The sequence below is a fragment of the Strix uralensis genome, chromosome 21 (assembly GCF_047716275.1).
Source record: "Strix uralensis isolate ZFMK-TIS-50842 chromosome 21, bStrUra1, whole genome shotgun sequence".
In the NCBI taxonomy this organism is placed as follows: Eukaryota; Metazoa; Chordata; class Aves; order Strigiformes; family Strigidae; genus Strix; species Strix uralensis.
The window spans coordinates 8839328-8867266 of record NC_133992.1 but is presented as its reverse complement, the minus strand read 5'-3'; the positions used below and the strand labels follow the sequence as shown (position 1 = coordinate 8867266).

General features: G+C 55.9%; 1 protein-coding gene across 3 annotated transcripts; it reads left to right on the top strand.

The window, feature by feature from the left end:
* The first annotated feature begins 491 nt into the window (after nt 1–491).
* On the top strand, nt 492–26193 carry SARDH (sarcosine dehydrogenase). Of its 3 annotated transcripts, none has more exons than XM_074891250.1 (22): nt 492–762; nt 833–944; nt 1739–2060; nt 2659–2837; nt 3560–3739; nt 4346–4469; nt 4663–4763; nt 6119–6223; nt 6692–6821; nt 9041–9127; nt 9241–9331; nt 11286–11427; nt 13085–13168; nt 13792–13905; nt 14443–14581; nt 15188–15301; nt 16833–16980; nt 17326–17419; nt 22301–22463; nt 22791–22959; nt 23413–23548; nt 25635–26193. In XM_074891250.1, the coding sequence occupies exons 3-22, from the start codon at nt 1745–1747 to the stop codon at nt 25758–25760; spliced, it is 2742 nt and encodes a 913-aa protein (XP_074747351.1). In that variant the 5' UTR covers nt 492–762; nt 833–944; nt 1739–1744; the 3' UTR covers nt 25761–26193. The 3 variants fall into 3 exon arrangements, with proteins under 3 accessions (XP_074747351.1, XP_074747349.1, XP_074747350.1); XM_074891248.1 differs by having other exon boundaries at nt 498–762; nt 833–958; XM_074891249.1 differs by having other exon boundaries at nt 739–762; nt 836–958.
* The last annotated feature ends 1746 nt before the right edge of the window (nt 26194–27939 follow it).

The window sequence follows — 27939 nt, the reverse complement described above, 5'->3', positions numbered from 1 at the left end:
CATGCAAGAGCAGAGGCATGAGGCGGTGGGGAGCAGCGGGGGGCACTTCCTGGGATCATGGTGCTGTTTAATGCTAAAAGCCCCCCAAAACACTGTCCCTGGGCTGCTTGGGGCTCCACGGGGCCGTGGGTGGGTGATGGTGCCCAGGGGACACTGCAGGGACCACAATGCTGCTTGGACCCCGACCCCACCAACCGCCGGCCAAGCCCTGGCTCCACCCTGACCTCTGCTTCTCCGAGATATGTGAATCAGACCCTTCAGAGCCGTCTTTAAAGAACTTGAGCTGCCTGTGTATCCTGCCCAAACAGGCCCTAATTTCAGAGGTGAGTCCTGGGCAGGAGGAACAATAAACCTTTGGGTTTGGAGATCTAAATCAAACGCTTATTTTCCCACCCCCTCTAAATTAAATTTTTTGATGTTCCCACCTTTGCTTTGAGCTCTTGGATCTGGCTTAGGAAACGTGTAAATTTATTTTAATTCTGCTCTGAAAATGTAACTGCTGGGAACTCCGGCAGGAGGGTCAGATGGTGCCTTTCCTGGCCGTGTTTGCTTTCTGGCATCCAGCTGACAGCTCCAGCCAGCACCGAGCGAGCCCAGGAGGCTGCGAGTTCCCACTGGCCCCAGCTGGGCTGTTTGTTCTCTGCCGGGCACCGAGCCGGGGAGAAAAGCAGCATTTTCCTCCCTGTTTTGAATTTCTCAGCTCTGCCTGACTTTTCTTCTTTGTTGAGAAGCAGCAGAGTCACAACAAGGAGTAAGAGGGAGGTAAGCCCCTATTTCCCAGTCGCCTCGGCTGACTCCGTTTGCCTCCGGTGCTGGTTAATGTTTTTTGCAGCAGGGGCCGAAGGGACGGCCGTGCACGGAAGAGGAGGAGGAGAGCATCAGAGGAAGGCAGGGGCCCCACGGCCATCGCGGCAGGGAAAGCCAGCCCGGAGTGAGCCTCGCCGGTGAGTGGAGCCCAGTGAGTGGAACCCGGTGAGTCGTGTCTGCGGGCGGTGGGAACCTGCTGTGGGCTGTCCGAGAAACCGCTCCGGGTGTCGCGGGATTTCCCGAGCGGGAGTTTGCAGCTTTGCTGGGCTGTGGGGGGACAGCGGGTGCTTTGGAGGCCACGTGGCAGCAAGCGGGGGGTCTCAGTGGGGTGAGATGTGGGGGCAGCCCCTGGCCACAGCCTGTGGCTTGCATGGGAAGGGGCTAGTGCCAGCCTGCAAGACCCCACAAGCAACTTTGGGTGCTTGTGCACCCAAAATCCTGCACCCAGAGCAAACCCCAATCTATATCCCCGGGCAGGAGCCCTGCACACAGGGGCTGGGGTGTCTGCAGGCAGGATCTGTCCCCGTCCCCCTCCAGCAGCCGTTGCACCTCCCTCTTTTGATAGGGAGCAAACCTTGCACCTCCATTGTGGCCAAACAGCGCCTCAGTATGAGGAGGGGGGGAAAAAAAAGTGATTTCTGCAGGCGTGAGCAAGCACAGGCGTTGCCATGCCCTGTGCATTTCCAAGGCCCTTTTTTAAGCGGGACCCCTCTGAAGGGTGTTTGGGAGCCACACTCATGTGCAACTGGGATCCCATTTCCCTGCTGGAAGAGGGTCCCACAGCCCACTCAGGGACGTGCCCGGGGCTCGCTCCAGCTGCTCAGCCCCTTGCACAGCACCCGGAGATGCTGCTACCACTGAAATGATGGCAAGCAGCCGGACTGGTGGGGGTCCCCTCCCTGTGCCAGCGAGGTGTTTGGGGGATTTGCAGGTGGAGATGTCTTATGTGAGCTGCGCCTTGCGGGCGGCCACCCGATGCCACCTGCCACCCCCTTGGAGAAGCCCCCGGCCCTTCAGCAGCGTGACGGGCCCCACGGCGAAGAAGAGCGTCCCGTACCAGAAGACGCTGAAGGAGGAAGGCTCCAGGAGTGGGGAGCCCAGCCGGCCCCTGCCACCCTCAGCCGAGGTGGTGGTGGTCGGCGGGGGAAGCCTGGGCTGCCAGACCACCTACCACCTGGCCAAGCAGGGTGTCACCAGCGTTGTGCTGCTGGAGAGGGACCGCCTGACCTCGGGCACCACTTGGCACACAGCGGGTGAGGCGGTGGGCACAGCGCCGGTGCTCCCCGGGGCGGGGGTGGTGGGCGCGGGGATGCCCACAGTTTGGGATGTGCTGGTGTCCGTGGGGTGGATCCGTTGCATAGGCTGTCTCCAGATGTGGTGGAGAGTCTTGGCTTTAAATGTGGAGAATTTCAGGGTTTCTGTTCTTCCTTTTGGCATAACTTTTTGTTAGGAAAACATCCCCCGAATTTTCTTTTTTTAATAAGTTTTAAGTGGCCACAGCAAAAAGGAAAACAGTTAATTTCCACACTTTATTTTTTTTCTTCTTTAAGCCAATTTTCTTTGGTAGGGAATGGGGAGCTCGAAGAGGTTAATTCAATAAGCTTTCTTGGGTTTTGTCTCTTCTGGGGTAGTCTGCTCCAGAAACCCTTTTTTCCCATTCATTTAATACCAAAGGAAAATAGAAATCGGTGATTTGTAGCACTCGCAGGTTGCCACGAGATGGAGCAAGAGCCCCCACAGGGTGACACGCGTGGGACGGCGGGGCCCCCTCTGCATCCCACTTCGGGTGATGGAGGAGTGGCGGAGCCCCCTGTCCCACCCGTGGGCTGTGTGTGTCCCCCCCCCACCCAGGTCTGCTGTGGCAGCTGCGTCCCAGCGACGTGGAGGTGGAGCTGCTGGCGCACACGCGGGACGTGGTCAGTCGGGAGCTGCCGGCGGAGACGGGGCTGCACACGGGCTGGGTGGAGAACGGGGGGCTCTTCATCGCCTCCAACAAGCAGCGCCTCGACGAGTACAAGAGGCTCATGTCGGTAGGAAGAAACCCCTCGCTGTGTCCCCTGGCCGGCTGGGCTGCAGGAGGTGGCGTTTAACCTCCTGCCCACCAGAGCAGCACTGGGGGTCATAGAATCAGAGAATGGTTTGGGTTGGAAGGGACCTTGGAAGGGTTGAAAGGGACCTTCCAACCTTGGGTTGGAAGATCACCTAGTTCCAACCCCCTGCCACGGGCAGGGACACCTTCCACTAGACCAGGTTGCTCAAAGCCCCGTCCAACTTGGCCTTGAACCCTTCCAGGTTCCCAGGGCTGCGGAGCCCCTGGGTCTCCAAACAGCCGGTCCCTCCCTGTCGTCCCACCCGGAGAGCTGCAATGGCCTGGGTTATCTTTCCAGGGCAGCCTTCTGGCTTCCGTAAGGCTGCTGAAGTCAGCAAAATGCTGGTAAAGTAGGCCAAGTTAAATCCAACTGTGGATTTTTGCCCTTTCAGATAGTGGTAGCATCATTTTTCCAGTTGTAGAAGAGTGGTAGCATCATTTTTCCAGCTGCACAGGCAGGCTGCATGCGAATATGGCACCGTATTCCCTGAAGTCTGTGCAGACCATCCCACCCTGTGCTGGACTTAGGGTTTGCATTGGGGCAGCAGTTGCCTTATGTGGGAGATAAACATGTCCTGGGGGTCTCCTCCTCCGCCAGCAGCAAGTGATGGCCAAAGCTTTTGTTGCCTGCTTGAGTTCCTGGTTTTCTTGTCCCGTTGGCAGCTGGGGAAGGTGTACGGTGTGGAGTCCTATGTCCTGACCCCGTCGCAGACCAAGGACCTGTACCCGCTGATGAACATCGACGACCTGTACGGCACGCTGTACGTCCCCAAGGATGGCACCATGGATCCAGCTGGTACCTGCTCAACACTTGCCAGAGCAGCAACTGCCAGAGGCGCTACGGTAGTTCCTAATTAGGAGTTACTAATTAGTGCCTGTTGACTCTGGGAGGAGATTTCATCCTCCGCCTTCCCCAGCATCTTCTTTCTCACCAGAGCGGAGTTGGTCCTGCAGTGTTAGATCTTTGCCCAAGAAGGGTGTTGCACTGTTCAGCTTTGACGGCTGCTTGGGTCACAGCAACAAAGCTCAGGAACCATGAGGCTTGGGGAAAATATAGGATGAAAAAAAGGTCTTTAGGAGCAAGATGAGGCAGTGCCCAAGACAGGTTTTTCAGGAGAGCAGAGGTTTTAGGGTCAGGTAACACAATCCATCCCTCAAGGCAGCGACTACCAGCCCATCCTTGGTGCGTTGTTCTGCTCATGTGCATGTAAATAATAAACATCCTCTGCAACTGCAGATGCCCAGAGCAGTGGTTTAAGTCTGCAGCTGGGGAGTGGTGTGTTGTTATCAGCACCAGCAGTAATAGCTGTTGGGAAGGGGAGATGGCCAGTCCCAGACCACTGCTTAAACTCACCTTGCCCAGATTTGGGGGTAGATGTCAGGCAAGCTGGGTCATCCCCCTGCCCTTGTGACCCTGCCACGACTCTGCTGCCCTTCCTCTGACACCAGATCATCGAGAACTGCCCGGTCACTGGCATCCAGGTCAGAGCTGACGATTTTGGGGTGAAGAGGGTGTATGCAGTGGAGACGGCTCACGGGACCATCCAGACTCCCTGCGTGGTGAACTGCGCAGGTATGGGGGGCAAAGGATGGTGGGGAACCAGGGGGGACCGGGGCTGTGGCTGCAGGGCAGGGGGTGGCTTTGCATCCCTTGAGCCAGGGGGTCTGCATCAGTCCTTGTCCCCCCTGTCTGGCTGTCACCCCCAGAGCAGCGCAGCTCTCCGGAGGATGGAGGGGTGCTCAGCGCGGGGCTGCTCTCTCCACAGGCGTGTGGGCACGAGCCCTGGGCCAGCTGGCCGGCGTGCACGTGCCGCTGGTGGGGATGCATCACGCCTACGTGGTGACCGAGCGCATCGAGGGCATTCAGGTCAGTCCCGCGCGGCTGCAGATCGGCTCCTTGGCTCTGGAGGGCAGCGCTGGTTCCTGCCCTCCTGCACGCAGCAGGGTGAGGTGGGAAAGACGCCTCTGGGACCCCTAGTCCTGCAGGACCCCCCCGGCCGCCCGGCATTCCTGCCTTCAGCACAAGCCTGCGCTGCCGGGTCGGGCTCTGCACCCAGGGAATTGCACACCCAGCAGCTTCTCCTCCTAGCAGGACTATCAGACTACCTTTAATAGAGTCATATTTAATATTTAATGATGTTATGACTAGCAGGATAATTTTCTTTTTTTTTCGTCTTGGTAGAATTATTATAGGGTCTGTGATGTGTTTGGTGTCTGACAGCAGCATTAATAAAGATGCCAAACACTTTCTGAACAAGCCCCAATCCCCAGCAGGCAGAGGTGTAGCTCTCCAGGCGTTTCTAAACTCTCCCAAGAAATCTGTTCCTGCCATCTGGCTGTGGAGAATTGTTCAGGAGTCGAAGACTTCATTCACTCGGGTGCCAGGGCTTTGAGGGTGACACATTATTTAGTTTCCATCCCACTGACAGTCTCTAACTCTTCAGTCTGAGGTGCCTCATTTTAAAAAGTGCTGGTGTCCATGATTACATTTATATCCTGGTAACTCCACCGTGCTGTACAAACACGGTGAGGAGACTTTTCAGAGAAGAGCCTGTAGCTTGCAGACCCTGGTGCCTCCTGTTCAATCCACTTAATTCCATTTGTCAACATGAAATGCGGAGACCCTACAGCAATGCTTCCATGCTATCTACGTGTTTCTCTATCCATTATTCACGAGAACAAATCCCTCATTCTTTGCGCACTGCTGCCCGCGTGTTGTGCTGTGGCATCCTCCTGCAGAGGTGGGTGGCAGAGGAACGGTGCTTTCCAAGCTGGGATCAACTGCAGCGGCTGCTCCTGCTCCTCCTGAGCATCCCCGGTGCTGACTGTGCCATGGAGGAGCAGCCGGGGAGTCGAGGATTGCCAGTTTGACAGCTGCTAATTAGGCAGGATTTGGGCAAGACTTGGCTTCCAGCTTGGGTGCCTGGGCTCTCAGGCCTGGTGAATGGGCACACTGCCCGCAGCATCGCTGCCTACACGAGCCGCTTTGCCCGTGGTTTGGCCAGGTTTGCTGGAGCTGACCTGGGGGCCTTCCTCTTGGGGTACGCAGGCACCCAAAGTTCAGGGCTGTGGGAGCATCCACAGAGCCACTGCTGCTCCCATCCTCGGTAGGTCACCTCAGACCCCCAGCTCATCCCACTCAGCCTTGCTGGGGTGATGTTGGGGTCTCCCCGTGGCTCCTGGCCCCCTCTCACCCCTCCGCTCCCCCTCCCCATTTTTCAGAACATGCCGAACGTTCGCGATCACGACGCCTCAGTGTATCTCCGTCTCCAAGGCGATGCCCTTTCCGTGGGTGGATATGAGTCAAACCCCATCTTCTGGGAGGAGGTGAGCAGTGCCGGGAGGTTTTCTGGGAGAACGAGGCAGTTTTCCAGGGAACCCACCTCGGAGAGGGGGGGGGCACAGACATGAGCACCTCAGCCCCCAGTCCTGCGGGTACCAACCTCCGTGCGGCTGGTGGCGAAGGCACAGGAAAGCATCTTCCCTTTGGGTCTGTCTGTGGCATGGAAACGAGATGTAGAGGCAACGGAAATGAGATGAAAAGGCTGGGCTGGGGGGATTTAGAGGCCACCCCGCGGTCCCTGCCCTGCTGCATCATCCCTTTATCCAGGTGCAGGTCTCTTAATTCAGGCTCTGCCCCAGAACTTTGGATTGTCTGGGCTGGTCATGAAAACCCAAAGAAACTACAAAGTAGCCTCTATTTCCTACAGCCTCCTACGCTGCCGGAGCTGAGAAATTCTTAAGCCCTCAGCTATACTCTTATTTTGTGTCCCAATTTCTGTTTCCTACCTTCAGGTATCTGAAAAATTTGCTTTTGGTCTCTTTGATCTGGACTGGGATGTTTTCATGCAGCACATCGAAGGTGCCATCAACAGAGTACCAGTGCTGGAGAAAACAGGCATTAAATCCACTGTTTGTGGACCAGGTAATGTGACTGCAGTGGTACGGGGGTGGCTGCGTTCCTCCAAGAATCTTGCTGGAGGCAAGGGGAAACTTCATGTGCTGGGGAGAAGGAAAAACTAAACGCAGAGAAAGCAGCTGTGATCTGGCTGCAGTGGTGTTATCTTCCGAGGGGTGGCATCCCAGGCTTAGCCTAGGTGGAGAAATAGCTGGGGAGTTTATTGCCTTGGTCCAAAGTGGGGGTGGTTAGTACAGATTCACAGCCCATGTTGTGACCACTGGGCTGGCAGATTTTTTCCAAGCAGTGGCCATTGTTTTACAAAGCATTATATTACTATTTTTACTACTTGCTTCTGGGCCGATGCATGTAGATTTACCCAGATTTACATCCCAGGCTGTCTGGTGTGGAGTTAAAGGCCATAGTGTCACGGCGGCGGCAGCTGGAGGTGATGCCACGCATCAAACCCGAGTCCTGCGCACTTGGTTTGGCCTTGAAATCCACCCCCTGCTAAAAAAAAAGAATTAAAATCCCTTTTTGCTGAAGCACTTAAAGGGAAACCATCGAGGCCCTTGGGGAGGGAGCAGTGCTGCTGCACAAGGGGAAAGTAGGGCAGAGCAGATAAAACATGACATGTACAAGGTGGAGGCCTTGGCCCTGGGTACGGCGGGTTTGATTAAACTGCGGTGTAAGCAGAGCTGGTGGCCTCCGCTGGGGAGCTGGCTTCTTATAGATATATGCCTTGTATTTGTAGTACAGTAATGTAATTTCCAAACGGTCAGCACTCCTCCTTTTCTACATCTTGATTTAAACCAGCAGCTGGTTTGCTTGCGACAGCTGAGTGACTCTGGGCTGAAGCAAATAGCAAACACTTGTCCTGTCTAGTGCACGGTAAATATTTCACCACCAGAACAGCTACTGTGCTGGTTTTCAGGGACAGGGGATGAAAGCAGACTGAATTGGGGTGGTTTAAGCTGTTTCTGCCCCGGCTGCTGGTCCAGCCCTGCAGCTGAGTGGGTCAGCATCCATCCCAGTGCAAAGTCAGCAGGGCTGGCATGCACCACTGGTGAAGGGGATGTGCTTTGGGTGTTGCTCCATTAACTCAGTGAACTTGTAGCCTGGCGTATTGGTATGGGGATATCGGCATAAAATAATCTTCTGACTCTCCTCTTCCCTTCTCCTGAGCACTGAGATCTTGGGAAACAAGCTGGGCATTGCTGGGCGGGGGAAGGACCAGACTGAACTCTGTGTTCTCTCTCTCCTTTCACACGGATGGATGAACTACCATAAAACAGGGAGGAGGATTGCACAGCTCTGTCAGGGTGTCTGTTCTCCCTAGTGGGGATTTGCCCAGACTGTGGTTAACAGCCCTGTGGGGAGCAGGAGCTGGCAGCATGAGGCATCGTTAGCACAGGAGCCTTGGGTGACATCAGCAGCAATTCCTCAGCTGAATAAAGTAGCTTAAATTCATGAAATTTCCCAGCAGAAATTGAGGAAGGTGAAACATAGTCATCATAATGAAATATGGCCCAGATGTTGAAGAGGCAACAAACAGGTCGGTGCAGCCCCCACGACTGGGGGATCAGGCTGGAGCAAGAGGCTGCTTCAGCCACCTCAGCACCTCATGTACCTCCTGGTTGGAGATTCATTCTGCTTCACAAATTTTCAGTCTAAACCCGAGCACAGAGGTCCTCCCCTCGCAGTGCTGGTGTGCAGCCTGTGCTGCCGAGCTCCCTGGGGGTGCAGAGGGCACAGTTAACCTGAGCCCGGGGTCTCGACGGTGCAGGGACGGACTGTGCAGCACGCAGGGCTGCAAAGGAACTGCCTTGTGCCACCAGCACCTGCCTCTGCCACCGGCAGCGTGATGTGCATCTATGCGTGTGTGTGCATATCTATACTCCTGCAAGCTTCTGAAGCAAATATATGTATATATATGTATGTATATTTGCTTTGGGAGCCTGCACAAGACCCCAGTGTGATGCTGGGCATCCCAGTACCAGGGCAGCTATTCCCTGTGGTCTCTGCTGCCTGGGCCCTGTTGGAGAGGTGCAGGTCGAGGATGCCCAAGGTGAAATGCTGGGAAGTGTTTGGTGTTGGTCCAACTCTGGCCCCATCAACTTCTCTGGGAGCAGGAGCAGGCTGAGGCTGGCATGGGAAGCTGTAGGAACCTTGCTCCTAAAGTGCATGATGTGTCCCCAAAATGACTGTCCTGACCTTGCTGGCACATCCCCCTCTCTGTCTTGCAGAGTCATTCACAGCTGACCACAAGCCGCTCATGGGGGAAGCCCCAGAAGTCCGAGGTTTCTTCCTTGGCTGTGGCTTCAACAGCGCTGGTAAGAGAGACCTGAAGGGATCACACCTCAGGCATCGTGTCCTGGGCAGAGCCCAGCACCCACAGCCGTGCTTGGCCTCCTGGCCTCATCTGGGTCCTCACCTCTTCCTCCAGGGATGATGCTGGGAGGTGGCTGTGGGAGGGAGCTGGCTCACTGGATCATCCACGGGCGGCCAGAGAAGGACATGTACGGCTATGACATCAGGCAAGTCACCCCGGCTGCCCCAGCTCCCCGCGGGCTGTGGGCTCCTTCGCCAATACCCCTTGTCCTTGGGGTGGTTCCTGGGGATGGGCTTCGAGACAGGGCTGGATACTGGTATTGGGAGCGGGTGTCCGGGCAGCATCTGTGCCACAGCCTGTGTCCCTCCGAGGAGCTAGAATCAATTACACTCAATGGCTTTAATGAGTTTACATGTGGGCTTTATCTTATTTGCCTTATTCTGCTTCTACGCAAACAGCTTCCATCAGACACAAGGAGACTGTGGTGATGGGAAAGGACAGGGTAATTACGTTTCGGTTTTGTTGTTGTTCAATTAGTGCCGTGCCTAATCCTCTAAATTAATAATCAGGGGTGATGATTTCAACATGAGAAAGATTAGCTTTCCTCCCGATCTGCAGCACAACATGGGCTGGGAGTTTTGACTGTGCAGATGTTGGCTCTGTAATTGCTTTTGACTTGCTCGATTATATTTGATTGGGTTTGGGCTTTCTTATAGGGCTGCTAGCGACAGCAACCACCTTGTCAGGGACAAAGCTTTTAAAATCACATTGCTGTAGTGGCAAAGCTGGTGAACACCCTCTTGACTCAGGCTGGGAGGAGAGGGGAGTCGGTGCTGGTGCCTGCAGAGGTCAGCGGGAGATGGTGCCTCCTGCGGCCAGGCCAGCGATGGGCCAAGCCTGGGAAGGAGAAATGCCTGGGCTGGGCAGGCACCGCTGCACAGCTGGACACAGGGGGGTTGGCTCAGCCACAGCCATCGTGGGGCTGACCTGCGCCGTGGGACCCCAGCCCTGCTCAGACAGTGGCCGGGGACTTTCCAGCCCTTGCATCTGGCTTACCTGAGCATCCCCTGTATCCTGTCTGCCCTGTCATCAAACTGGTGCCAGTCCCCTTTTTTTCCCCTTTTGGTGGTGATTAATCTTTAAATAACTCCCTTTTCTTCACGTTTAAATATTTATCCTCTCAAAACACTCGCTTGTAAATATTTCATCTGGCAGCTGTTGCTCCTCTTGCCGCTGTCAAAAATTCAGCACGTCAGTGAAGGGGCTGGGGCTGACGGGGCAGATGGATGCTGGTGACATGCCATGTGTCACCCGCTGCCTGTCCTGTGCTGGCAGAAGAGGCAGCTGCCCTCACAGCCAGCCCACGGCTGCTTTTGGGGAGCATTGCTTGCATTGCTTGCAGGGCTTGGCCCCAGTGCCCTGCCTCTCCCTGGCACCCAGGCAGCGGGGAGGGAAGCTGAAAGTATTGTTTTAAAATGTCCTATAAATGACACTTTGTCTTGCCTTTCCCCTGCTGTCTCCCTTTCTCCAGTCCTGGGAAAGGTGTCACTGGCACCCAGAGATGCTGTCCCTGAGTTATAGTCTCTGGTAATAACAACCCAAGCGTGTGCTGAACTGCCACATTCCTTCAAGGAGGTTTTCTGTTTAAAAGTTGAAAATATGTCAAACAAATTTAAAATGCTTCGGGTTTTAGTTATATTTCAGCCTAGAGAGAATTGGATGAAAAATGTCAGGAATGTCCAGGGCTCTTTCCCTCGTCAGGGCTGGGTTTAAACCTGGGCTGTGTGCAAGGCAGGCTCTGAGACTGGCCCCATGCTAAAGCAGCACAGAATTAATCTCAATTCTCCTCTTTTTTTTTTATTTATTTCCCACCCAGCAGGGTTGTATTCTGCTCCCAGTTGCTCTGGGGTAGATGTGCCTGGAGCAGGGCTGGGGAGCTCAGGGGGGGCTGCGACGAGCACCCGGATCTGATGGGCCAGTACCAGGCCCTGCTTGGTTCCTCTGCTCTCCTACCCATGAAATGGGTGCAGGAATAGCAATTTTACACCACAACAGCTGCATCCACATCTGGGTCTGGCCAAGAGAGCCATGCCTGGGGGGAAGAGGCACCCGGTGAGCTGGTGGGCTCATCCGGACGCTGCCCTCTCCCTGCCTTCCAGGAGGTTTCACCACTCCCTCACTGACAACAACCGCTGGATCCGGGAGCGGAGCCACGAGTCCTACGCCAAGAACTACTCCGTCGTCTTCCCCCACGATGAGCCGCTGGCAGGGCGCAATGTGAGGAAGGACCCCCTGCACGAGGTGAGGATGCGCACCCCGACCCAGGCTGCCGTGCAAGAAGCTATGGGAGACCCTTGCAGCATCCTTGCAGCAAAAAAGAGGTGGCAAAGAGTGACCGCAGCCATATGACTCCTTGGAGCAGCGTGCTGCATGCGTGCTCCCATCCATCCATCCTGGGAAGATCCCTGCTGAACCCCAAAGCTTGCTGGGTGCACACTGCGAGGCTGCTGGGGGCATGGACAGTTTAATGGCAGAGATGCCAAGCATTCCCGTAATATTTAACTTAGCAGATATGGCTTAAGAGCCTGGTGATGGTTGCTGGGCAAGGCAAAGTGGAGAGGAGAGCTCAGAGGCTTATTTCATTCCCTGTCAGTCCGACTCAGGGGCAGTTGCGAGGGCTGTGGGATGCTGGATGCCCATGGTGATCTCCTACCCACCTCTCACCATGCCTCACTTGCAGCTCAGCAGCAGCTTTTCCTCCCCAAAACAGCGTCTCACAATGCAGAGCGAGGCTGGGGCATGAGGAGGGGTGTGGGAAGAGTGGGGAGCAGCTGTGCCTCTGCGGAGGCAGTTTTGCTGAAACCCCCTAAGTCCCCACTGGTTTTGCTCCCTGGAGCTGCCAGCCGGGGGTCCTCCCTGCTCCCACCTTCGCCAGCTGCTTCCTTGCACAAATCTCCATAGGTAAATGCTTTCAGGATGCAGCACTTGAGAAAAAGAAAACAGCTTCCAGTGGTCTGCTGCATCAGCAGCATTGCAGCAACTGCGGCTCAGAGCCCCCAAAATCACCCACCACTCCCAAGATTCTCGGGGTGACCTGGGGCCGGTGCCTCATTCCTCCCCATCACCACCAGCCCCCGTCCCAGCAAGGAGCAGCCACATTTCTCAAGCCCATTTCTGCTTGTCGCTAGTTCATATCACACCATTCCTCTTCCAATGGAGAGCAGAGGCTCAAGCAGCAAGACAGACATCCCTCCCCACTGTCACCCAGTGTTTGGTTGACAGCTCAGTTGTTTTCTGTCACCGAGGATGCAGTTTATTTTTTAATAGCATGTCTAATAAGTGATGCCCATTTGACTGACAGCCTGGTATTTATACATGCAGCTCCAGAACATGTGCTGTGTTTTATAAATAGGCACTGAATCATTTCTGAAATGTTCAACAAAATCTATTCTTTTCCGAACAGAGGCACCAAACAAAAATATCTTAATGGATCCCTAATTAATTGCGTGCAGAGAGATTTTCCCGAGAGCACAGAGGAGGAATGAGCAGGTTGCCGTATAAATCTTAAATGTTATTATATAATTACTGTTGTAAACATCGGGGGGAATCTTGCTCTCTGGATTTAGCATTTCTCGGTCAGTAATTCGTGCACCGTAGCACAGGCTTTGGTGGGGTGCACAGCTGGGCTTTCAGACTCCTGCCCGTCGGCTGCTGCTGAGGCAAATACCTTTCTCGGGGGGACAAAAATATCAGGCAATTTGTAGGCAGCTGGGGTTTGCCACTGTTTTAAAAGACAAACCACAGAGTTGATTTTGGCTGCTGATAGCCAAAGCCAAGGGGCCACAAGTGAGGTCTTGAGCACGCACTCGAGGAGGGCAGCCTGGGCGCTGCTCAAAAAGCAGTGAAAAGGTGCTTTTTTTAACTGTTTGTTCCCATTTCTCTGGCTTTGCTTGTGTAGGAGCTGCTGCGACAGGGCTGCGTTTTCCAGGAGCGGCATGGCTGGGAGAGGCCGGGCTGGTTCAGCCCCGGGGGAGCAGCCCCGGTAAGCACGGCACACGTTTTGGGGAGCGTTCAGCCCGGAGCATAGCGGCTGTGCCCGGCGAGCGTAGGATGGATCCTGCGTGCACAGGGTGTGCGACGTGCTGCAGGCAGTTGCATGTCCCCAAAACGGGTCCGTAAAAGCTGTTGGGCTTTAATTCACTGTAACAGCGGTAAGGGGGAGATCTGTGCGTGCATGTTGTGTGAGTCTGTCTGCCTGTCCCTCTGCAACAGGCAGCGTCTGCCTGCAACGCCCCCAGATGAGAGGCACCCATCTCATTTCTATATATTGAAGAGCAGCAGGCAGGGATGCTGGGGAGGGGACACATCACTGCGGGCAGGGATGCTGGGGAGGGGACACATCGCTGTGGGCAGGGATGCCAGGGAGGGGACGCATCACCGTGGGCAGGGATGCCAGGGAGGGGACACATCGCTGTGGGCAGGGATGCCGGGGAGGGGACACATCACCGTGGGCAGGGATGCCGGGGAGGGACCCATCATCACAGCCAGGTCCTGCACGGACCCACTCCTCTCCTGACATGGGGTGAATGCGACTGGGAGTAGCCCTTTGGCTTCAGCCTCACGCTGTCTTCCTCACTGACCCCATCCTCCTCCATCCCCCCCCAGGTCCTGGATTACGACTACTATGGCGCGTATGGCCGTGAGCGCCACAGGGACTACACCTACAACCGGTTGCTGGGGAGCGAGTACACCTTCGACTTCCCCCCCCACCATGACATTGTGAGTGTGGGGGGCAGCCCCCCCCGGCCGAAACTGCTGGGCACATCTGGAGGTGGGAGGGTTAGAGGCAGCAGAGCCTGTGCTACAGCACCACTTTGGGTGGAGTTGGTGAGGCTCAGAGGGAGGGGAAGCAGCGAGCTTTGCCCCAAAACAGGAAAAATGTTCCAAAAAGATTAAGAGAAATGTGTGGCCTGTGCTCGGAAACCTCAGTGAAGAGGCCACGGGAATTTTACTGCTGCTTTCCTAAATGAAAGAGTTGTGACTAGCTTGGGGGAAGAACCCAATTTGATAAAATTTAACTATTATTGATAACTGTCACAGTGTTAGTGCAGTAAGGAATGGGATTGAGCACACAGGAAGGCCTGTCAGGCTTGCTTCGTTTAATACCTGATTTTTCAGGGGTGTTTTGAAGCCTTTAAAGGCACCAGGCGAGTGTCCTGGTATTGTTTCCCATTACATAAACAGTTTTCATGTGTGCCTCCCTTTGTGGAGTGAGAATATGGCTCAACATCAGCAGTGTGTTTGCTTTAATTGCAGATCAAGAGTGAATGCTTAACGTGCAGGAACGCCCTGGCTCTCTTCGACATGTCTTATTTCGGGAAATTCTACCTGGTTGGGCCTGAAGCAACAAAAGCGGCGAACTGGCTGTTTACTGCTGATGTGAGCAAAGCGCCAGGTACGGGCTCAGCCCCCTTATTTTGGCTGCACGCTGCCTCTGCTTAGCTCTGCCCTGGGAAATCACATCCTATCCCAAAATGAACCAGGGGGGGAACCCAAACTGGCTTTTCTTTTAAATGCTGCTTTTGCAGAGGGTATGGGAAGCGTGTGAGAGTTTCCCTGTCCTCACCGGAGGCTGGCTTCTGCTCTCATTCGCACTGGGACAAACATGCTCTGAGCTAGGGCGAGAGAGAGGGGGGGTCTGGCCCTCTGGCTCCAGCTGTGGCTCACAGCTGGAGACGTGGTGGGTACTGGAGTAAATCAAGCACAACCCTTGCCAGCTGCGGTTTGCGCAGGGAGAAGCTGTCTCCTTCTCTGGGGCTGGGAGACAGCTTATGGCATTTCCGAGGATGCAGCTTCAGCTCCTCACACAGATCTCAAGGGGGAAAAGCATCACTCCCCTGCTCCTCCTGGTGCTGGGACATCCAGGGTCGGTCAGGACATACCCAGGCAGTGGCAACTGATGTCATGATGAGGACAAATTTTCCTGCTACCCACCTGCCAGGTCTGGGGCTCTCTGCCAAGGGCTGGCTGATGGGCATCGGTGCCCAACTCCTTCCCCCAGGCTCGACCGTGTACACCTGCATGCTGAACAAGCGGGGCGGCGTGGAGAGCGACCTGACTGTCAGCCGGATCAGCCCCGGGGAGCCGGCCTCCCCCCTGGCCCCCGCCTTCGAAGGTAAAAGCTGTGAGCACGGGGATGCTGGAATCGGGCACGTTTCTGCAGCCGCCGAGGGGCTGGGGGAGATTGCTGGTTGGGTTTACCCTCCTGCAGTTCAGCTCCCAGCCTCTCCCGCTGCCTTTTTTTAGCTGTGTCAGTGTACACAAAGACCTTTCCAGTCCCAGAAAGCCGTGGCAGCAGGTTCAGTCTGAGGCCTGCCAGCATCTCCATCCCCACCTCGCTCGAGGGGCCGCAGGCGTGGGGGTGATTGCATTTACTTAATGGCAGCCACCTGGCTTTTTCCACCTCCACCCCTCTGTCCCTGTAACCCAATTATCCCCCTTGTCCCCGGGGCCCTGCACTGCTCATCGGCATTATTGGGTTTGTCCAGCCCCGGCTGGTGGCTCTGACCTCTCCCCAGGTCCTTATCAGCTGCAATAAAGAGGAATTGAAAGGGAGCAGAGCAGTCAGCCCAGAGGGCAGAAACGGCATTAGGCAGCAGCGGAGGAGGAGGACACTGAGCTGGTCTCCAGCCTCGCTGCCGAGTGCTGGCGCTGCCACCAGAAGGGAGGTTTGCACTCGGGTGGCCCGTGCCCGTGGAGCCCTGTCCCCACACAGCGTCACCCTCAGAGCTGGTGCTCGGAAGGGACCAGCCCTGCAGCGGGCACAGCCCCCAGCACCAGCCGGGGACGGTGGGGGTTGTGGGGGCCATCTCAGCGCCTTCGCCCCGGCGTGGCTGGGTGCCACTGAGCTCTTCCCTCCCCGTGGGACAACCCCACATCCCTCTCGTCTGGGGGGCTCACGGGAGGCAGAAGGGTGATGGCAGGTGGCTGGCAGAGCTGCAGGGTTTGTCGGGCGATGGAGGAGTTTAATCGCAGCAAAGTCTATTTTTCCAATTACAGTAGGTGGCTTCACTTATTATCGTTATGACGGATTATCAGAGAGCAATTTTGTAGTGGCAGGAAAGACAGAGGGAAGATTGATTACATATTAATCAGCTCTCAAACTCCATCCCTGGGGATTTTTCCACCCAGGATGAAATTCCTCCTCGTATACAGTGCAGCCCCTGTGCTGGTTATGGCCCGGGCGCTGCAGCCCTCCCTGCTCCCACCTCTAGTTCCCAGCTCCCTCTCACTTTGGCATCCACTCTGTACTGGGACGAAAGAGCAGGTGCTTTTGCTGTTGGTCTCAAGGGACAAAGAGTTTGTTTCTCTTCCCGCGATGCTCACGCACGCACAGGTACCTCCAGGCCTCAAACAGGTTTTTTTTACCTTTTCTTCTTTCAGGTTTTAATGGTCGTTTGGTTTTCATTGTGCCGAGCCCCACAAAAGGCCGTGTGGATGTTAGCAGAGCCCAAAGCCCTCCCTTGCCCCAGCACTATTTAACCCCACCACCTTTCTTGGTGGTCCCCCCCATGGGCTGTGAAAGCTGAAGAGGCTCCAGGCAGCAACTCAGCCTCTGGAGCGCAAACCCAGCCCTGAGCTGAGCTGGGCATGGCCCCCAGCCTGACGCTCTCGAGCCTGAGAGGGTGCCGGGGGGTGTCTTCCAGGGGACGGCTACTACCTGGCTATCGGCGGGGCCGTGGCTCAGCACAACTGGTCGCACATCACCGCCGTGCTGCAGGACATGAAGCTCCAGTGCAAACTCCTTGACTGCTCGGAGGAGCTGGGCATGATGAGCATCCAGGGCCCCCTGAGGTGAGTGTGGGGAGAGTGTTGCAGCCCCCTCCTTGCACCCTGATGCCTGGCCCTTGGAGAGGTGGAGGAAGGGATACAGGGAGAGATGGAGGGAGGGAAGGATGCCGGGTGCTGGTGTGAGCCCCACGGCACCAGGCAATGGTCTGGCTGGAGCGATGCTCCATTTGCTGGGGAACTGGCGTTTCTTTCGAGGCTCTCACAATGTGGCATGTTACCCACGTCAGCTCCCGTTTGGAGAGAGAGGTCTGTCTTGCCATCAAGACAAGAAGGCAAGTTTTAGTGATAGTCCGAGCAGGCTGGCAAGCTACGTCCTTTCACCGCGGCTGCTTTGCTGTTTCCCCACAGCCGCGTCGTCCTCCAAGAAGTGCTCGACACCGACCTCAGCAACGAAGCTTTCCCCTTCTCCACCCACAAACTCACCACGGTCGCAGGATGCACGGTAGGACAGGGCCAGCCCTCCAGCTCCCCAGGGAGGTTTGTTCACTGGGGCGACTGCCCATAGCCTGTGCAGCCGAGTGTCCTCTGCTAGGGAACCTGTCTGCCTCCACATTGCTGCAGTGGGCAGCTTTGTTGGGGTATTTTTGATGGAAAAGGCCAAAAAATAGGGTGGGAGCAAGGTGTTTTCCTCTCCGATTGTCTGCCAGGTCTCCCAGCCCACGCAGTGGTGTCATAGCCTGGGCTGAGCTTGGGGAAGGGACATGGTGACTTATGGCTTTGCAGTGATGTCAGAGGAACAAGACGTGCCTCTGATGGATTAGGGGTGAGCGCTGATGATAAAGAGATTATCTGACATTCCAGACACTTGCCATTTCCCCCTACTCATTAAAAAAATAGGGACGATTTAATGTCAAGCACGTCAAGTACTGGCGGTAAGGGCTGGGCAGCCTGTGGAGCCTCTGTATTTGATCACAGGAGAAGTCTGACAACCTTAAGCTTTCTGTACAAGCACAGATCATCCTGCATTTGCCCAGACTTCAGGGTTCGCATCAGCAGTTATGCAAGAAAAGCGCAGAAAAGGTAACGCTCTGTGCTAACACCTCAGGCTAAGCCCCTCGGTATCGGAGCGAAGGGATGAGAAGCCCTTTGGGGTGATGGTGAAAACCAGCACCGCTGCCCAGCTTGGGTGCCTGGGGGGAGTCATGGGTGGGGGGTGCTGGCCGGCTCCTGCCCCCACGACGCATTGCCTGGGGAGGGAGGCAGCGCCCATGCGGTGTTTTGCAGACAGAAGTGAGCTCGCTTTGCCTGCGCTGCCTGCAGAGCACGGGGCAGGCATGTGCATGCTGTCCTCAGTGTGACAGCCCTCAGCAAGCCGTGGGAGATGCACCTTGCCCAGGCTGGCAGCCCGGCACCTCTGCCAGGACCCTCAGCGATGGTTTTAACACGTTGTGTGGCATCACTCGGAGGTGTCGAGGGAGGAAGGCTCAGCCTAAAGTGGTTTGGTGCCATCGGCTGTGTTGCAAAGAGGTGGATCAGTCCCTGGGGTTTGTGGTGAGGTCTCACAGCGCTGTCTGGTTGGACTCCTCCATCTCGCCTGGTGCGAGGCAGTGAGAAAAGTACCTTGAATCTCTTCCCCCGCCTTGCCCAGCGGAGAGCAACGTGGTCTGAAGTTATCCCTGGGAAAAGGGGGTGATGGCAGCTCTCTGGGGAGTTTTGTCATGTGTGAAGCTGCTGATTTAGCCTGCTTGAAACACCCTAAATAGAAGAGTTGGTGACCATGAAGTGTCGTTTTGTCAAAAGAGAAACATTCTGGGAAAACCTGCTGCTGACAAGTTTTGGGGAAAAGCTGTTGCAAGGTTTGCAGGGGAAGCTCTGCCTTGGTTTCTTACTGATGTTTACCCCATATGAAATATTCCTTCTGTTGCAAAAACGCCACTTTGGAAGAGAGGGTTGAGTTTGTACCCCATCCTTCCCATGGGAAATCTGGGCAGGCAGCGGTCCCAGGGCATCCCTCTCGCATCCAGAGGAGCCGAGCGTTTGCTCTGGCTCTCGGGCTGGTGTCTGATGGGAGATGAAGCTGGTGAAGGTGCAGTGGTGAATCTTGTAAAAGGCAGCAGGAAAACAGGGAGCTGGAGACAGGCTGGCTATTAGTGAAATTGGGTTAAGCCACGTGTGGCCACTTTTCATTCAGAATTAAAGTGGCTTTAATTCGAATGCAGCTGGCTGCTGAAGGGATTGCTGCTAAATCAAATTAAGGCTGCTTGATTTGTGTGCAGGAGCCTAGCCAGGATTTAGGGTGGTTTAACTAAGCCACAGATTTTGCCCAACTCGGATTAATCCTCCAAACCATCACCATCAGTGCTCCCTGTGCTCTGGGTGCCAAAACCCCACGGTGTGTCCAGTGTCCCTTGGCGGGGGGCACAAGGGCACGGGGGACCCAAAAGCCAATCCATTGTTGCAGGTTGTCCAACACGTTGCATTTTAGTCTCCACCGGTGAGTTATAACCCTTCCCGCGCCCTCCCCTGTCACACCTGTGGCAAGCTGATAACATCTCGTAATAATCTACTTATCCCACGGGAAAGGTGTATAAATGCTCCCGTCTTCAAGAACATTTTGCTTGAAGTTGACAAAATATAATCCGGTCCTGTGTGGAAGAAATAGGTGGTAGAAATTTTGTGGCTTCTTTTGGGTGTAAATGCCCTGATTGTAGGAAAAAAGCTTTCCTTCCCAAGGGCTGTGGGGGTCACCCAGCCTGCTGCCAGGGCCACCCTTCAGGAGGTCTCCATGAGGCCCCCACTGCACAATGAGCAGGGGGGACTCCATCCCACACCGAAATTAGACTACGAGGGTTTCTCAGGACAGTGGGCTGAAGCCTTCACTGATATTATCGCCTTCCAGGGGGATTAAACTGAACCCAACATCTTTAAAAAGTTATCGCTGAGATTTTCATGCATTAACTCAGTAGTTGAACAAAATCGGCTGGAATGAAAGGAGAGTTCCAGCAGAGTTAATGATTCTGGAAATTACTGATTGGTTTGTGAGTTTATATATAGCGTTCCTCATTGTATTGAACAGCAGAGAAAGGTCCCCCTCTGAATTTCACTGCGGGATACAGGGTAAAGTTCAGGTTTTCATTTTCTAGAATACTTAAAATGCTTTTGAATTGCTGCTCGAAGACCCAGGAATTGATGCTATTTCATAGCTCCAGTTGAAATCTAACAGAAAAGCCTGCTCCTAGGGGAATTCAGCAGAAAGCCGGCAGGAATGGCTGAGCCCAGCCCTTGACATACCCCCTGGCCTCCGTGGTGGGATGCACACCCCTGCCTGGGGTATGCACGCGTGGGTGCAGCCCCCAACCCCTGCCTGGGCAAAGCTAATGACTGGCACCCCAGTTTTCCTGAGGATAACTTGTTTTCTGTGGTGCACTGCTCTGCCTCCCCACTCTTACCATGATGGTTGCTCCCCTGGACCAGGGGAGGTTTCTCCCAGGAGTAACTTGCTCCTGAAAGTAAAGTGCACTTTAGCTGCAGCGCTGACTGCTGAGTTGCAGGCAGGGTTAATGAGCCAGGAAGTTGCCTGTCAATCCCCAGAGCATCTCCTGCCTCGATGAAGATGGTAGCTGACTGCAGCGGCTTGATCTCTGGCTGTTCCCTAATTAGGTGACACCTTTGTGTGGAGTGAAAAGCTTCTCCGTGCCCCTTGTGTCTGGGCACCTCAAAAAGCAATTGTCAGTCTTTGTGCTTCGCTGCGGGGCTGTGGCGGGGACCGAAGGGAGGATGTGTCCCCGGCACAGCTTCTTGTGAGGAGGCTCAAAATAAATTCCCAATACCCATGGCACTCCTTCCTCCTCTCCACTTCTACTGTAAAGGTTAAGGCATCTTAAAAGCTGCCTTAAACTCTTCTTGAGGTTGTTATTTTTGCAGTGCTGGTAGAGCATGAGGGTACTGGGTGAAATAAGGATGGATTTGGGTTCTCAGCCACTGCTCACTGGCCATCCTCGCAGCGGGGAGCTCGGGCACCCCTTTGGTACTTCTCGTGCCTGTTGCTGCCTGTTTTGGGCAGCAGCTGCTGTGGTCTGTTGTTGTTTACACCCGGGATTAGAGAGCACAGCTGAGACCAGCTCCCGGTTGTAGTAAGAGCTCAGCAAACGGCAAGATGCAGCTTCTGCCCCAACGACATCCAGAGCCAGCGGAGAGTGCCTGGCCAACAGAACCAGCCTGGAAGTCTCCTCCTAGCTGAAAACTGCTTTATTAAGACTGCAGATCACAATCTGGTGTGAAACTCTGGAGTTAATCTCTCTCCCAAAGCGGGGTATGCATTTGCAGTTGATGTGCATCCGAAAGGATGAGCCAGAGGGGTGTTTGTGGGGGAGGAAGTGGAAAAATCCAAAGGGATGAAGCAGAGTGAAATGCAGCTCAGACTCAAGGGGTATCTCCAGGGAAGGTGTCTGAGCTGGGGTGGCCCCAACCGGCCTGGGAAGCTTTGGGAATGCAGACTGTTTCAGTGGGGACAACAGGAGGATGCAGGCAAGCCTGCCTGGGTGAGAAGCAGGGGGCACACGGACAGAGCAGTCCCAGCACAGCCGGGAGGTCTGTGCCCGCGGGAGGGAGCGCAGGCAGGCATATCTCCGAGGATGAGGCTTCCCCCGAGAAGCACCGAGTCCCCTGTGCTGATCTGCTCATTCCTCTTTGGAGCTTCATGCAGTCGGTGTGGAGCTAATTTGGCAGCAGAGAGTAACGCTTTGGGGTGCAAGCTCTGCTGGGGGAAACCTGAGCATCCCCCTGGGGTGAGTGGGGCGCGGGTTGGGATGCCGGGCTCAGCCCCTGCCCGGGAGCGTGAGGCCTTTGGGTGCCTGTGCCATGGGAGCACCATCCCAAGTGGGGGACATTCCTGGGGGACAGCAGCCATAAAGTGCCCCAAAGCAGGACAGACCTGCTGAGGACCAGCTTCCCTGTCTGATGTAGGGAGATGCAAGGCTGGGGGTGCCTGTGGGCTTTCTTCTAGCGTCGATGGATCAGCAGAGGGAGACAAAAGCTCGGCTGGAGCCGGAGCATAGTCTAACCCCAGCGACAGCCCGGGGATGGGTGGCCCGAGGATGCTGAGCGCAGCGCACTGCTCGCTGGCCATCCCTCCTGGGCGCTGCTGGTAGCTGCGGTTTGAGGTGCCAAGCTTAGGCTGTCCAGAGACAAGAAATTCAGTCTGACTCTGGCTTCAGCACTGGGGAGAGCAAAGAAATGCCTTCCACCAGAGCAGGGTGTTCGCACAAGGTTCCCGGGGGAGCCGGGTTTCACCCCGCTGTGGCAACGGGCGGCTCCGTGGCCTCTCCCACGCTGCACAGCCTGGCTCTGTCCTCAGGGGTGTTTGGCCTCTTACATTTCACAGGTCCGTGCCATGAGGTTGTCGTTTGTTGGCGAGATGGGCTGGGAGCTGCACGTGCCCAGGACGGACTGCGTGAAGGTTTACCAGGCGGTGATGCAGGCGGGTGCCCGGCACGGCATTACCAACGCCGGCTACAGAGCCATCGACAGCCTCAGCATCGAGAAAGGTTTCTTGCTTCCCTTACAGCAGCACTTTGTTGCTTTTCCTCCAGCCAGGGGACCCAGGGAAAATGAGTATTTCACAGATTCAAGGGCGGGTTAGTGTGACTGGAGGTCTGGCAGCTACTGGCAGAGATGCTACTGGCCCCAGCGCTCCTTGCTGATACTTCCCCAATCTGGGCTCCTCTTGAGGGTGCTTTGTCCAGGAGCAAGTGAATCAAAGGCAACAGGGGTGTCCAGGAGGCAGAGGTGATGTCTTGGTTGCCTGATGCTGCTCACCTCAGGCTTGCTGCATGGCAGGGGGAGTCTGGGCGATCCACGCTTGCTCTCTGCAGGGTACAGGCACTGGCACGCAGACCTGCGCCCCGACGATACCCCGCTAGAAGCAGGCTTAGCTTTCACCTGCAAGCTCAAGTCCAGCATCCCCTTCCTGGGCCGGGAGGCTGTGGAGGCTCAGAAAGCCAAGGGCATCTTCCGCCGCCTCGTCTGCTTCACCACCGAGGAGTGAGTACCACTGTCGGGCTCCGCTCAGCACCACGCAGTGCCCAGCGCCAGCGGCCACCCCGGAACGACCACCCTCAGCCATCCCCGGGCACCCCTGCGCCCGGGCACGCACGTGGAGCTCAGTTGCAAGCCGGCTCAGCTGTTTTCCATGCTCTAATTCCGTCTTTAATTTAAATCCCACTGCAAATTCCCTGCTGGATGTTTAATGGGAGGTGGAAGCTGTGTAACAGGGAGTGGGTTTATCTTGTTTCGCCCAGAGCAGCAGGAGGTTTTGTAAATTGGGCTGGAGGGGCTTTGCCAACACCTGGGACGTTAATGAACCTGTGGGCAGCAGGAGCCCTGGCACATGGGCTGGCCCGGGGCAGAGCTGAGGTCTGGTCCCCCCAAGCCCCTCTCCCTCGTGGGGTCCCGACGTGGGGCTTTGCTGACTGCAGCCCTGCCTTCACCTTGCAGGAAGGTGCCGATGTTCGGCCTGGAGGCGGTCTGGCGGGACGGCGAGGTGGTCGGCCACATCCGTCGGGCAGACTTCGGATTTGCCATCGACAAAACCATCGCCTACGGTTACATCCGAGACCCTGCGGGGGGCCCGGTGAGTGCAGACCCCCCGCCACCCCCAGCCCCACAGGGATGGGGACGGCTGTGCCTCCTTCCCTGCAGCAGGGACTTGCCAGGGGGGAGCGTGGTGCTTGTTTGAATTTGAAGCCGTATGCATAAGCTCATTTCAAACCCGCTGTCGTCTGGGGAGCACAAAGGGGCAGCCCCGCCCCGAGCTTCCCCCGCGGTGGAGGCTGGAGGGTGAGGGATGCCACGGCTTGGTGGCAAGGTTGGTCTCACCAGCTGTCGCTCTGCGGGGCCCCGGTGATGCTCTCCGGCTCAAGTGCTGCCTTGGCTGTTAATTGCAACTGAGTATTTAATTGCAGCAGTGAATTAACTTATGTTATAGGAAGCAACGGCCAATAGGAGCACAGCAGGCTCTTAATTAACCCTGCGAGACTCCTGGATAGTAAATCAGATGCCCTCATTAAGCAGCGTGCTGTAGGCAGAGGCCAGGGAACCCGTGTGGGGACAGAGGGCTGTGGATGACATCCCCAAGGACCCTCCCTGCTGCAAACCAAGAACAGCGCATAGGCTCGTGCTTTCACCCTCTTGCTTACCTTGACTTTTGATCCTGCATCAGCGCAAGACTCCCAGGTCAAGTGGTTTGGTGTTCCAGTTGCCCCTCAGCCCTCAGGACCCACCTTTTCTCCCCATGGTGAATGTTCCCCCCCGGACTTTCCTTTCCTTCTCCCCTTCCCCATTCTCTCTCTCTCTCTCCTCCCTGTTACATCTCAGTTTCTCAGCTGCCCCCACCTGCCCCAGGCAGCGTGAGGGAGGCAGCAGGATGGAGGTGGCAGGGAGACAGTCCCCCCCTGCCTCCGGCGAGGCACCGATGCGGCAGCGCGGTGCTGAGTGCCTCCCCACCGGGTGCATCCATCACACCGCTCTCCCCGCTCGCACACCCGCCGCAGGGAAAGCTCTGCCGCGGGGCTGGCAGCAGGCAGCTGCCTGCTGGGCTTTGCGGGGGCTGAAATGGCAATGGTGGGGAGAGGCACCACAGGCGGGTGGTCACGCCGTGGGGTCCCCAGCCCTGCCAGCTCTTTTGAGTGGCTGCAGCCAGGAAGCAGCACTTGTTAACGTGCAGCCCCCATCTCCCTGCTCCCTGGGATAACTCCCGCTTGGTTTGGGCAGATATTGTGGAAAGAGGGGGGAGCTTTGCTGTGCAGGGCGGGGAGGTGGCTCAGGGGACACGCACCGCGACCCTGCCCCATACCATCCCCATCAGGGGCTTGGTGCTGGACCCAGACCCCACACCGACCCCAAGCCCTTGGAGAAGGGCACAGAGCCCCCCTCTTTGCAGCTCCCTGACAGTGGGGTGCCCAGTGGCGTTGCGTGTGGCCCTTTCGTTTCCTTCCCATGGATATGGCCCTTCAGTGATGGGGTGCAACCCTCCCCAGCTCTGGGAAGAGGGGTGCAGGATGGGGATGTCTCTGCAGCATTGGGGCGAGAGAGTCAGAGGAGCAGAAGAGGTACAGGGGGTGAGGCGGAGAGAAGAGAAACAAAAAATCTGTTCATTGCTGAATCACTGACAATTACCAGGTGTTAAAAACCCACCGGCATCGAGAGCCCCCAGCCCTTCCCTGCATCGGGGTGTCTCAGCTGCCGGCACTGGGTGAGCCCCACAGGTGGAGGGGACAGCTCGCGGAGCGGTGACATCCTGGCTGCCACCGCGGTGCCCTCCTGCAGCCAGGGCAGACCCCATTTGGCTGTGCCATGCCCCCACCCAGCCTGGTTGCTCTGGCCCTTCTGACAATGAGCTCCCGCAGCCCGGCTGTACATGCACCTTGCACTGGGTGCCACTGAAAAAATCCGCAGGGAAAAAAGCAACATTCAACCTCCAAAAGAATGAAATGCTGCATTCTTTTTATTTTTTTTTAGCTGAGTGCTTTTAAAAATCTATTTTCCTCCTTTCTCTGTATCCTCCTGGGATGGCAGTGCTGGGTTTTCTGTGGAAGGCAGATCTGTGGGGTGAGGTGGGAGCTTGCCCAGCCATGGAACTGGGGTGCTGGCAGGGGGCTGGTGCCCCACTGGTGCCTCGCAGCACCAAACAGGGTTTTCACCATGGTTCTGCCTTGCAGGTCTCGCTGGATTTCGTGAAGAGCGGCAGCTACCAGCTGGAGAGGATGGGAGTGACCTACCCTGCCCGAGCACACACCAAGTCCCCGTTCGACCCGGACAACAAGCGAGTGAAGGGCTTTTACTGAGAGTGCGGCAGCACGGGGCTGGCAAGCGGGTGCTGCAGACTCCAGAATGGGGAGAGGGAAGATGCCATTAGGAGCTGCCAGCAGAATTCCCAACCCCCGGATGCCCCAGCTGGCTCCAGGGTCTGCTGGGAGAGGCAGGCAAGTGCCTGCAGCGAACTCATCAAGAAAATTTGGGTCAAATTAGAGGGGAAGAGGAGGAAGAGATTCCAAAAAGTCCAAAGATTTTATTGCTCTGTTTTCTAAATGAAGCAGTACCACTACAGCAATAATTCTTTTCTGTGGGTTAATTGGCCTGAAAACAGTGTTTTGCTCGACTGAAAATAGTTTCAATTTTTGACTTTGCTGGGAGCCCTTTCCCCCAAAATGTAGTTTCACGCTGCCTGGAAATGAATTTTTTTAACTAACTGCTGGCAATACATCTGTGGCTTCCAAACCTGCTGTCTCTCTGGTCCCTTGCTGCCCCTGTCCCTGCTCTGATGGGTGTCACCTCATCCTGGCTGTGCCCTGGGGACCCGGTGCTGGGGTGGGAGCACTCATGGGGGCCATGGAGGGAAGGGGCGGGAGGCCCAGGGCCGTTGTCCAGGCTCATGCCGTGGATGCTCTGCCCACTGCAGGGTTCTTCTGCACCGTGAAATTGTTGGCGTTACCCAGGGGGTTTCCAGGCATGTTTTCCATATCTCTGCAAGCACAGGTTTGTCCCTTCATCCCTTCTCGCCCTGGTCACAGCCAGAGCTTCAGGTCCCGCTTTGGCAAAATGCTTCCCTGTGCCTCCAAAGGTCAGAGGGAGTTTAAGCATCAACTTCTGTTGCCTTCAGGGGTAATTGGCTCCTGAGGCCCTTTAAAAAAATCACCCCTGGGGTGTGAAATGTTCAGTGCCTGCTTTGATTTTGTTTGTGGTGCTCAAGCGCTGCCTCAGCGTGCGATGGCTGTGTGGAAGGCAGGGAGGGTTGATCCCCCCAGACCTGAGCGATGACCCTGTCCCTTTGTGGGAAGGTGAGAGTAAAGGCGAGTCCCAGGTTTTGGCCGTGGCAGTGGGAGCGTGTTGGTGCCCAGGGAGCGCTGCCAGCCTGCACCAGCCCCTGGGTTTGAAATGAGGAAAACACGGTGGTGCTGTGCAGCCCCTGGATGCTCAAGTGGGGAGAGATTGTCGTGTTGTGCCCCAGAGAATAAAAGAAACTCCCGAAGGCACATGCCGTTGGGATCTGGGTCCTTGCTGCGCGCGTGTGTGTAGCCTCTGAATTCATAGAAGGAAAAGAGTTTGATGGATGTGTTTTGGCCCACGGCTGCTTTGCTGGTACTGTTTGTGTTTGTGTCCCCTCTGGGCTGCTCCTGGTACAGGCAGGACCAGCTCAGCGCTGTGGTGTAAGCTCGCCAACCGGGGCCCTGACACCAGGGCAGCCCTTGGCCCCTGGCCTCTGGCGGCTCATGCTCCTGTCTGCTCTGCTGGCATCTTCCCGAAGGTCACCTTGGAGGTGGCTCTTTTTAGCTCCCGACAGAGAGGGGGATGCACACAGAGGCCAGACTGCGCACTCCATCTTCAGTGGCGCAGCGAGGGCCTGATCTCTGGTGAAGCTTTCACCCACCTGAAGAAATAATCACACTGTCTGCTTTTCACTCTATTTCTCTTGACTAGGTTTGCTTGGTTTATACCCTCTTTAGAGCTGATTTCCAATTCCTTAGCCTTGTGCAACAAGCACCACGGGCAAGAGTTTGAACTCTCAGATGCTTTGGTTTTACCAGAAACATTAAAAGACAAGATTGGGATGAATTTTTCTCTGAATAGGAGGTGATTGCACTCCCTGATTCTGCCCAGGCAGAGGGGGTGGCAGTGATCCTGTCCATTTGTCCTGGGGATAAATGAGGGACCGAGCATGCTGCCTCCCTGCCAAGCCAGGGATCCACCGCATGTCTGCAAAGATAATGTTTTGCTTTAAAAAGACCTCTCTGATCCGCAGTGCTTTGACCTGAGGTTTTTCCCTTAAGCCCAAGGTGGCCGGGAGGGCAGGTTTTGGCTGCTGCCCTGCCCTGGATCCCACCCGCCCCAGGGCAGTGAGGGGCAGGCGCCTGGCTGGGATGGACAAGCTCTTCTGCAGCACCACCGGCCTTTCTTCTGCTCTTCCTGAGTATTTTCCCTTTGGAGCTCAACAGCAAAAAGCAATCTTTTCTCTCTCTTTTTTTT

What these genes read in the sequence shown, in the direction of transcription:
- SARDH (XM_074891250.1), top strand. Translation starts at nt 1,745, where the DNA reads ATGTCTTATGTGAGCTGCGCCTTGCGGGCGGCCACCCGATGCCACCTG. An exon ending in AGCGCATCGAGGGCATTCAG is followed by an intron (nt 4,764 to 6,118) that starts GTCAGTCCCGCG and finishes CCCATTTTTCAG; the next exon opens with AACATGCCGAACGTTCGCGA. An exon ending in TCCCCCCCCACCATGACATT is followed by an intron (nt 13,906 to 14,442) that starts GTGAGTGTGGGG and finishes CTTTAATTGCAG; the next exon opens with ATCAAGAGTGAATGCTTAAC.